Source organism: Macadamia integrifolia, chromosome 1 (genome assembly GCF_013358625.1).
Source record: "Macadamia integrifolia cultivar HAES 741 chromosome 1, SCU_Mint_v3, whole genome shotgun sequence".
NCBI lineage: Eukaryota > Viridiplantae > Streptophyta > Magnoliopsida > Proteales > Proteaceae > Macadamia > Macadamia integrifolia.
Genome location: NC_056557.1, coordinates 35,544,253 through 35,555,397, shown reverse-complemented (window position 1 = coordinate 35,555,397; position 11,145 = coordinate 35,544,253). Strand labels below are relative to the sequence as shown.

The following is an 11,145-nucleotide window of genomic DNA, read 5'->3' as shown; positions in this document are numbered from 1 at the left end:
AATTAAGCTTTATTAAGCCTCTTGAAGTTGGCTCCCATGGAGTCGGTGAATCTTGCAGTTTAACGTGAACAATCGGATGAGGGGTGCTATTTGGTTGTGGGGCACTACAAGATTCCTACAACTTTTTGAAGGGTCACGAAGCTTGATGAATAACATCAACCGAAGACCATGTAGCCCTTTTGAAAAAAATCCTTGTAGGTGCACCAAATATACCATGCAATGGAGCTACAAAAAGACATAATGTCATGACATATTCTCTTCCCATAAGATCCCAAAGCCACCCGAATTTAGATCCAAAGATGTACATTTGGAGTATCTAGAGTTGGGCCAAAATAAGTTAATGAACTACCAAACCACATTGTCCTTGCAAATGGGCATACTAGAAGGATGTGCTCAATTGTTCTCATAGTCTCTCCATATCATCTACATTCCAACCCCCTAAAGAGAAGTGCCTCAATCTCTAAGGCTATGTTTGGTTGTAAGGGAAATAAAAGGGAAGGGAAGTGAAATTTTCATACTTAAAAAAGAAATATATGTAATCATTACCCATGTGACTTTAACATTAATTTCTAATCATTCCATATTTGGTTATAAAATTTCACTTTACTTTGCATCCAAAACCCTTTGCTATAATATGTAAAATAAAAATTACATGTAAAATACATTATTACTAAATATGGTTAAAAAAATTAAGTAGTTTATACAATCATATGGGGTAATGACTATAAACGTTCCTTTTTAAAGTATAAAAATTTCACTTCCCTTCCCTTTAAATTCCCACTGCAAACAAATGGAGCCTAAGAAAATAAAATTATCATATATGTATCTTGAAATATTTCTACCTTTGAAACTCCAAAATACACTAAGAAGCTGAGGTGCTTACAGGGTCAAGGAATTTTAAGTACTCTTGAGAAACACCTTCAGAAACGAGCGGATATTTGAACTGAAAATGAGAGAAGACTTCTTTAGGTTGATTGCTTGTCCACTTGCCCATGCTTCGCACTACCTCATCACCCACTTCTCATTACTTATTGTTACCATATGCGATTAGATTATATGTAAAGATTTGGTATTCTAGTTGCACCAATTTTTTCAGTGAATAATTTACAGTGAAGTTAAAGAGTCAAATCCTAAAAAAACATGAGTGGAGTTGATGCGGAAACGTGAATAAATATTAAATTCAACTACTATTTCTTGTAACCAAAAGCTGAAGGGATTATCTCTCTCTCTCTCTCTCTCTCTCTCTCTCTAAAACTCTTTCATTAATAAGTGGTTTTCTAATCTTTGTCTCAGGAACGTGTGGTTCTGAGTTTAACTCCTCTTACTTTCTTGGGGTTACTCACATGGGTGTTTAGTGTTCTTCACTACTTTCAATAAAAATTGATTAGTTTTCATTCAACCCCAGTATGACCTGATCCATTTGATTGTGGGATCAGTATGGATCCACGGGACTATTCAGGCCGAAGACTTGGATACCCATCGTTAAATATGTATATACATATATATATATATATATATATATTTGTTTTCTATCATTCCTTTTTTTTTTGGTAGAAAATAGGCTTATTTATTGAAGCGTGTTCAGCGCAAGGTATCTAATTTGGTAGAAAATAGGCTTATTTGTTTTCTATCATTCCCAATGAAACGAGTTTTGAACTTTGCTTCTCTCATCTCCTTCTAAAATATGTCAATCATGGCTTAGGTAGCAAACTAATTAAGAAGGTGGAGAGGAAATTAAGTCCTTCACCAAGTTGCCATTCTTGACATGTTACCGATCGATCCATGACTTCGTTCCTTCTTATGAAAACAAGTTGAAGCTGAATTAAATTTTTTGTTTTTTTATTTATTTTTTAATTAGTATCACTAGGTGGGTCATGGTTTTAAGAATTGGTCTCCATCTCTTCTCTAAGTCTGACTTTTCCTAGTCTGGATTTTTCTAGGTTCTTATTACATTTTTTTTTTTAATGGAAAGAAAAAGTGCTACTTGATTGCGTGGCATCTGCATCTATCAATGCAAGAGGCATAGAAGGGCATCAACAGTTAATATTTTGTTTTTTTTCCAAGGCAAAGAGGGCACGCAACCATGTAACATTTCTTTTCCCTTTTGTAATATATGAAATAGGATGTTTTCGTTTCCACTTTCGTCCCCCACTTCATTCTCCTTCCTTGAGGAAGTATCTATATAAGGGAACCCCTGATATTCCATTCCTATCACCTCAATAATCCTCCACCTACGTGATATCTCTCTCTCTCTCTCTCTAGTATTTCTTATGCTACATATATTAGACCACTCTCTAGACCCACAACAAGAAGCTATAAGGTATGCATTATTTCTAAGAAACTGCCCAAGGAGATTTTAGTCATGTACACCATAACGATAGGAGAAATGATTAGGAGATGGAGGAGAAACACTAAATACACACTCATTCACCCACATGACAGGAGTTGATCCATTGTTTCCTGATGTCTACTCTTGAAGCAAAAGTTGCATGCCAATGGGTTAGGCATTAGATCCACTCAAGTAGGCTATATTTGGCATTAGTGATTAGTAGTAGACAGCTATATGGATTAGGTGTAATCTCTTCTTGTAATTAATCTTATTCACATTGTTTATATATAAAAAGGTTATTTTTAGTCTTGGACTCACTGATGTTAGAGAACACCGTCATCTTCCAAAATCTGACGAATCTCTCTCTCTCTCTCTCTCTCTCTCTCTAGACTGGTAGACTGGTTGGAAATGGGAAATCAAGTAGACATCCAAAGAGAGCCAGCTGAAACAGAGTCGGAAAGCACAGGAGCAAGAAGCAGACGAGTTGGGTTCAGTGGCTCTCTAACTCCAAGGCGGTGGAGAGACAATGAAGATTACGTTGAGGTAACATTAGACGTCCATGACGATGAATGGATCTCCATCCATGACTTCACAGATTGTGATTCTATCAAAGAAGAAGTAAAAGAAGAAGAAGAAGAAGAAGAAGAAGAAGAAGAAGAGAGCGATGATGAGGAGGTGGTGGAAGTGCCTAAATCGCTCTCATTCAGGTTGATGAGACAGGTCTCACAAGGCCTGAAGCGCATGGCTAGCGCAGCTCCATCTCCCAAGAGGTTGATCAGCTTCAGGAGGAGGAGTAAGGTTGATAGGACCAAGTCAGGAGCCACTCGCGCACTTCTAGGGCTTCAGTTCATGGCTAAGAATGTTGTGGCCAAAGGTTGGTCCGAAGTTGAATCTAAGTTCAACCATTTAGCCATTAATGGAGGAGTAGTGCTTCCTAGGTCTCGCTTTGGTCAATGCATAGGTACGTTACTCATTCTCACTCACTCACTTGACTAGGAAATAGGACTCAGATTCAAGGATCTTATGTCCACATAATATTGATTTACTACGTTTACACGTTAAGCTTGTAGCCATGGCCATGCATGTTTCATGAATAATTAGTTGCATATAATATTGGACATTATTTTTGGACTGAATTTTCCTTCACCTATGTCTCCTTTGACCGAGGGGTCCCATGGTGTCCATATATAAGGTATCTTTATTTTTTTTTTTCTTTTTTTGAAATCCATTAAATGGGGGTATTTTCTATCAATGTAAATGACCATTGATGGTTTTATAATTTCTTAACTACGTGGATTAAGGAAAACTCTTTCCAAAAAGTTTTAAGGTTGGTGGATCAAAAGATGTGCTAAAAAAAATTTTGTTTTGTGTTTAAAAGAGATCAAAATTCGAATATGACAATAAAAAAATCATATAAACTTTTTCAAGAAAATTGAAAAAACAAATAATATGAGTTTTAAACACTTTGAATTTCAAAAATAATAGACCAAAAAAGAAAAGAGAGGGTAATATATACATATAAATTGTGGTACAAACTCATGTCTTATTAATTTAATAATATTTTATGTGTGGATTATATATTTATATTATATTTAGTATTTATTTTAAACAAATTAAGTTTTTGAAAGAAAAAAAAAAAAAATCACTTAAAAACAGCATACAAAACTTTTGATATATTTTGGGGCTTCTTTTTTCTCATATCATTTTGATCAATTTGGAAAACAAAAAAAAGGGGGGCATTTAAAACATGTTTATGGGCTGCCACACCAATAAAACCTTTCCCTTTAATAAATGGGAAAAAAAAAAATTTCCCTAATGCAAGCATACTGTCACCTCCTCATATGATTTTTTTTCTCTCTCTGACCCTAATTATGTGAGAATGCGAGCCCATGTGAATTATACCATTTTATGTATCACCACTGGTGTGTCGTGGGAGATTTCTCCTTACAACACTAATGTCGAGGGGAACCCTTTCCTTTAATAAATAAGGGGGGAAAAAAGGCTAAAAGATAGCTTGGGCCCTATGCCTACACATAGAGGATGGTAAAATGACCATCCCACCTTTCATGAATAATGGAAATCCCACCACGGTTGATACTTTCACGTGTGGTCTAATTGACCTGCTGATGCATAGGGATGCCACACTGCCTTTTAGGAAACCCTCTCCCATATTATAATTGCCTTATAGGCTATAAAAGTCAATGTCCACATTGGTTAAAGAAACTTGTATATATCACAAGATGCCAAGTGGCATATATAAAAAAAAATCATGTTGTAGTAGATAAAACACACTGAGGGTGAACCTTGGTGCAACGGTAAACCTTGTGATGCCGGGTTTGAATTAGGAAACAGCCTCTCCGTAAGGTTAAAATTGTGCACATATGTTCATTTCCAAATCCATAATATCAGGATCCTCGCCCCTTTTTAGCAGCTAATAAAGCATTTGTGTAATCTATAGAGAACACAATGGACGCTAGCTTGCAGCATGTGAGCGGTGTGATCAGCCTTTTCCCGAACTTACAACCAAATCGATTATGCAAATGAAAGTAACATATGATAGCTATTACATCTAGTTTAGAAACATCGATCTATTTAATTTCTCACTACTTTGGTTGTACTTTTAACGAAGTAATATTGCACAAGTGAAATTTTTATATCTGAGAAGGGCAATGAGACCTTTATAACACAGACCTAACCAATAGCCAATATCATGTCTTATGAATTAAGTGTTGGTTAAATGAACTCTACAAAGTTCAATAACATTAATTTTCACATCATTCGTTCACTGTGTTTGAAATTTTCTGATCATCTTTGTGGGTTATAAACCTAATATTTTCAGGAATGACTAAGGACGAGTCAGATGGGTTTGCGGGTGAGTTATTCGACTCGCTAGCTCGGAAGAGAGGAATAGAGACTAATTCAGTGACCCTGGACGAGCTTCATGAGTTCTGGAAGCAGATAACCAATGAAAACTTTGATAACAGGCTCCAGACCTTCTTTGACATGTAAGTAGTAACTAAAGCTCTATCCATTAGACCCTAGAGTTATCTTAACACTACAGATCACTATGCATATGTGGACTATGAATCAAATAGGGACCAAGAGAGAGCAAAAAAGAAAAAAACTATATTTATGAATTTTTTTTTATTTTTTATTTTTTGGTAAATATTTATGAACCTACAACCCTAGAAACAGTGAAAGTCTTTCTATTTTCTCCATTCCATTTGCTATATATGGTATTAATAGAAAACTCAAACCCAACAAATATAATTTTTATAACCTCAGAAATTTTTTTGTCTTAGGACCTAATTAGCCTGTTTGTTTTGGAAGAAATGAACAGAGATTGGAAAATCATCAAGAAAAAAAAAATTAAAGAAATTTTGTGAGAAGAAAGATTTATTTATTTATTTTACCATTTTGGAGATGATTTTAAATTTTAAATTTGAATTTGACAAAAAAAAAAAAAAAAAGGAAAATATGACAGTATTATATATCTATGCCTAATGCAGGGTGGACAAGAATGCGGACGGGCGGATCACTGAAGAAGAAATTAGAGAGGTTAAATCAAAATTGATCCTTTTAATTATCCCCTATTTTTAAAATCAATTATTTTAATACCAGTGAGAAGGGTATATATATATATATATATATATATATAGATAGATAGATATATGTGTGTGTGTAATTAACATGAAATCCTAAATGGGCAGATCATAAAACTCAGTGCTTCCACTTGCAAACTGTCAAAGATTCATCAAAGTGCAGATGAATATGCAGCTCTGATCATGGAAGAGTTGGATCCAAACAACATAGGATACATTGAGGTACGTTCATCAAGGAGAAATGGATTTGGATATATTAACCAAATAGTTAACTCCATCAATAAATCTTTTATGGGTGAAGTTACTTCCAACGTGAGGCATAGGAAACACCTAGACACATTTAAAATTTTTTTTTTTATTACTTTTTCTCTCACCTTAAAAAATGAATTAAATTTTATGTTAAATAGATGTATCTTATTCCTCATGTTCAGAGAACCTTTTCCCTAATTTTTTATATTCCAATTCAAGCAATTCTGTGGATTGATATGAGTTTGTATTCATAATGTTGTGCTGACAGATTTACAACTTAGAGATGTTGCTGTTGCAAGGAAGCCAATACTCAACAGACCTTGCAACTAACAACCACAAGCTGAGCAAACTTCTAAGCCATAAACTCATCCCAACCAAAGAACCCAACCCAATCAAGAGATGCTATCAAAGGATGGCCTACTTCCTAGAGGATAACTGGAAGAGGGTTTGGGTGATAGTCCTCTGGATTTCCATTTGTGTGGGGCTTTTCACTTGGAAGTTCATCCAGTACAAGCACAGAGCTGTGTTTGAAATCATGGGATACTGTGTTTGCACTGCCAAGGGTGCCTCTGAGACCCTTAAGTTCAATATGGCCCTCATTCTTCTCCCTGTCTGTAGAAACTCCATCACTTGGCTAAGGAGCAAGACCAAGCTTGGAGCTATGATTCCCTTTGATGACAATATCAACTTCCATAAGGTTAGCCCCTTAACCTCCCCACCTCTTTTTTATTTTTATTTTTTTATTTTTTTTTGGGATGGTCCTATCTATTTTGAGATGGAAACCTAACATGGTATTAGAGTTGGTCCTGATCCCTTCATGCAACCATTTCCTTCATCCACGTGTATGGTGGTTCCTATCCATCTACTCGTGAAGGAGAGTGTTAGATCCCACATCAGATGTAATTGAGATTCCCATTCTGTTTAAATACCTAATAGCGTCTCCACTTAACATAACAGTTTTTTTAACGGAAATCTTACACTATTTATAGAGTATATATGGGCGAGACACTTAGTTGTGTTATGTGTATGGATAATATGGCAATTCTGACCATTGGATGTTTAAAGAATAGCCTAGATAGGACATCTATTGCCATGCACTTTATTGATAGTCCTGAATTTAACCATTGAGCAACAACATAACATGTGAAGACGATGGTATTTGTTAGGAGTGTGATTTCCATATCTTCAAATACCCACGAGTTCCTCCACCTAACACACTAGTATTTTGGTTTGAAATTTAACACGGTATCTGAGCAGGTTTCTAATCCTACCTCCATGATCCTTCTACATGTTGGGTCTGTTCCGATCCACCTACACATGAGTGGTGTTAGGATCCTACATCAATTAGGAGTGGGATTTTTGTATCTTCATATACCCATGAGTCCTTTCACCTAACTGACTAATCTTTTGGGTTGAAATTGAAAAAGTTTACCCAACCAACTAACATGGTCTAAGTTCAAGTATGGTCAGGCCAATTAGAAATATCCTTTTTTGGCCCAAATAAAACATCTCACAATGTGGTCTTTCTGAATGAAATATACAGGTAATAGCTATAGGGATTGCAATAGGAGTTGGGCTCCATGTAATTCCACATTTGGCATGCAATTTCCCTAGGCTTCTAAATTGTACAAATAAAGAGTATGAGCCCATGAAGCCATTTTTTGGCAATACACATCCTACAAATTACTGGTGGTTCTTCAAAGGCTTTGATGAGAATTGGACCGGAGTAGTGATGGTTGTACTTATGGTGATTGCCTACACATTGGCCCAACCGTGGTTCCGAAGAAACCGGCTCAAGCTTCCCAAACCATTGAAAAAGCTCACAGGCTTTAATTCCTTTTGGTATTCTCACCACTTATTTATCATTGTCTATATCCTCTTCATCTTCCATGGCTTCTTCCTCTACCTCAGCAAGAAATGGTACCAGAAAACAGTAAGCTTCTACACAGTACAACTACATGATTGAATCATTTATATCTATAGGTGTATTTAGAACTTGTAACCTTCTTTTGATTGTCTTAAGGGATATGACAAAAAAAAAATCTATTTATGTGCTCCAACCATCACAGACATGGATGTATCTTGTCATGCCGATTGCACTATACGCATGTGAGCGATTGGTTTGTGCCTTTAGATCTCATTACTATAAGAGGGTGAGGATTTTGAAGGTAAGATCTATCTTCTTTTGTGATTATAAGATCATTATTATGTGGTTCTTGAATAATTTGAAGAGTATTTCAATTTGTAATTTAAATCATTTTAGATTGCGATTCACCCTGGAAATGTATTGGCGCTTCAAATGACCAAACCTCGAGGATTTCAGTATAAAAGCGGGCAGTATATATTTGTCAAGTGTTCAACAATTTCTTCTTTTCAATGGTATATATTTGAGAAATTGTTTTCTTTAAAAAATTTTTATCAATTGCAACATGTTGGTTACAGGTTCGAAACCTAAAAACAGCCTTTGTTAAACATCAATTAAACTAGTTTTATTATAATTTTATCCATTATATTTTTGGGTTTTTTGTTTTCTTTCCCTTTTCAGGCATCCTTTTTCAATTACATCAGCTCCAGGAGATGACTACTTGGGCATTCATATTCGTAGCTCAGGTGATTGGACATCACAACTCAAAAAGGTCTTCTCTAAGGTAACTAGTGACAAATTTAATCTCTGGAGAGCTTGTTTGTTATAATCCATTTAGTCAAAATTTTGGTTTTTGACCTCTTTCAACAATATTAGTGGGCTAGTCTTAGTTTTGGCCAAAACCATATATTTCATGCACTACAATAAAAGAGAGGTCAATAGCAACACTTTTTAAACGAGAGAAATCAGAACCCTCCCTATAGCTTTTTTGTGATGGAAAAAAATTCAATCACTACAGATGAGATGTAGGAGAATGTTTTGCTACACACGTTGTGTAGGGTTCAGTAATCATCCTAAGGTCTTAAAACATGTCCCCCTATTGGATGAAGTTGATAATGCATTCCCTCTTTGCTCAATACCCTCTCCCGTTCATCCAAAAGCTGCGTCAAGGGATTTACCTCCAGCGTGGCTTGATAAAAATTCGGTCCTAAGATTTATATTATAATTCATTTATAGATTTTTTTCCCCCCGAAAACCCTAGTTTGTTGTAAATAGACTCAAATTCCTCCAAAATCAGGTAAAGCAAAATTAAATCATACTGGCAAGCTCTTAGGGTTGTCTTATGCACTATTAGATCAAATTTGCCAGTTTTCTTATCCATATTGGAATTTTTTTTTCTCCAAACTTTCTAAACTTTCACTCGAGAAGCCAGTTTAATTTTGTTTTGGTTTAAATGTTAAGCCTTTATGTGCAAACACAGGTATGCCCAACTCCAACCGACGAACAAAGAGCTGACCGCGAGCAAGGGGAGAATAACCGGAGGTAAATTTTCTTCAATACTCTCCGCGGCCCTAGAGGTGCAAGTAGGTCGAGCCTTGGTCAAGAAAATTTGAACCAAATTGAGCCCAAGACCAGCCCAGACCGACTCATTTTGGTTTCAAGTTGAGCCAATTTTAGCCTAACTTGTTGAACCCTACTCTTGGCCTTTTCCCGGTTCTGCTCATTGCCTTGAAATGGAAATGAACTTGGATAATACTGTTATATAACAGGTTTCCAAGGCTATTGATTGATGGCCCATATGGAGCCCCTGCACAAGATTACAAGGAATATAAGGTTGTCCTTTTGGTTGGGCTTGGGATTGGGGCAACACCTATGATCAGCATTGTTAAGGACATGTTAAATAACATCAAGCAACAAAAGCAGATAGAGAAAGGAGGAGGAGTTGTGGTGGAGAATGGAGGCAAGGCAAACCAGCCGCGATCTCCGGTGACAAGCCGAGTTTATTTCTACTGGGTCACAAGGGAGGAAGGCTCATTTGAGTGGTTCAGGGAAGTGATGAATGAGGTAGCCGAGTATGACCAAGAATGTGTGATTGAGCTCCACAACTACTGTAGTAGTGTTTATGAGGAAGGTGATGCCAGAGCTGCTCTCATTGCTATGCTTCAATCACTTCATCATGCCAAGAGTGGTATAGACTGTGTCTCTGGGACACGAGTTAAGACTCACTTTGCTAGACCAAAATGGCGCGATGTATTCAAACGTCTCACTCTAAACCACACTAATCAACGCGTTGGTAAGCTAAACTTCACTAATCTTTTCTTCCTAAATTACATATTCTATAGTTTTGAACACAATTTCTAGCTAAAATCTATACAAAATTACAAATTAGGTTATAATTTGATTGACTGAATTAGGTTTCAATTGTTTGATTGTAGGGGTGTTTTATTGTGGTGCTAGTCTTGATTTGGAAGGAGAGTTGAGAAGGCTTGCACGAAACTTTTCTCGAAGGACCACTACTAAATTCGATTTCCACAAGGAGAATTTTTGATGCACCTAGCTCTATAGGAATAGGACTAAGTTTTTCTTAAGCGACGGACGAGAATGGCCATCATTGTACTTGGATGCGCATAGGGGAACAGAAGCATTTTTTGACATTTTTTGACATCCAACATACAGGGAGGGAAGAAATGATGAAGGTAGATTTGTGGGGTGAACCTTCTTCACTAGTGAAGGAAATTTTTCACCATAGAAATATATGTAAAAGAGTTGACTATGTAAACATGGTTCCTGGCCAAAAGCCTAGGATTAATAGATGCTCAAAGGTCAGTTTTTCTTCCTCACATTACCATGTGCTCAGCTGATTTTTAGAGATCAGACAGTTCTTTCTATATATTTAAGACTGACATTAGGCAGTATCTGAGCCCATCATAAAGCTATGGAGAAGCTGAGAAGGATTCACATTTTGAGAAAGAAGCTGGGCAGGCTCTGAACCCAGCACAAGTCCACAGGTTTTTGTCTTTCTTTTAGACGATTAGGTTTGAAGAGAGGTTGATCAAAGGGTTCTCTCTCTCCCTCCACAGAATTGGGATTTTTATCCTGTA

General features: G+C 36.3%; 1 protein-coding gene across 1 annotated transcript; it reads left to right on the top strand.

The window, feature by feature from the left end:
• The first annotated feature begins 2,737 nt into the window (after window positions 1-2,737).
• LOC122073608 (respiratory burst oxidase homolog protein B-like) lies at window positions 2,738-10,800 on the top strand. The gene is made up of 12 exons (XM_042638207.1): window positions 2,738-3,290; window positions 5,169-5,334; window positions 5,839-5,887; window positions 6,040-6,153; window positions 6,449-6,877; window positions 7,724-8,113; window positions 8,250-8,348; window positions 8,444-8,559; window positions 8,726-8,828; window positions 9,525-9,586; window positions 9,814-10,337; window positions 10,480-10,800. Exons 1-12 carry the CDS (start codon window positions 2,738-2,740, stop codon window positions 10,590-10,592), a joined length of 2,718 nt encoding a protein of 905 aa, XP_042494141.1. The 3' UTR covers window positions 10,593-10,800.
• Window positions 10,801-11,145: the final 345 nt, after the last annotated feature.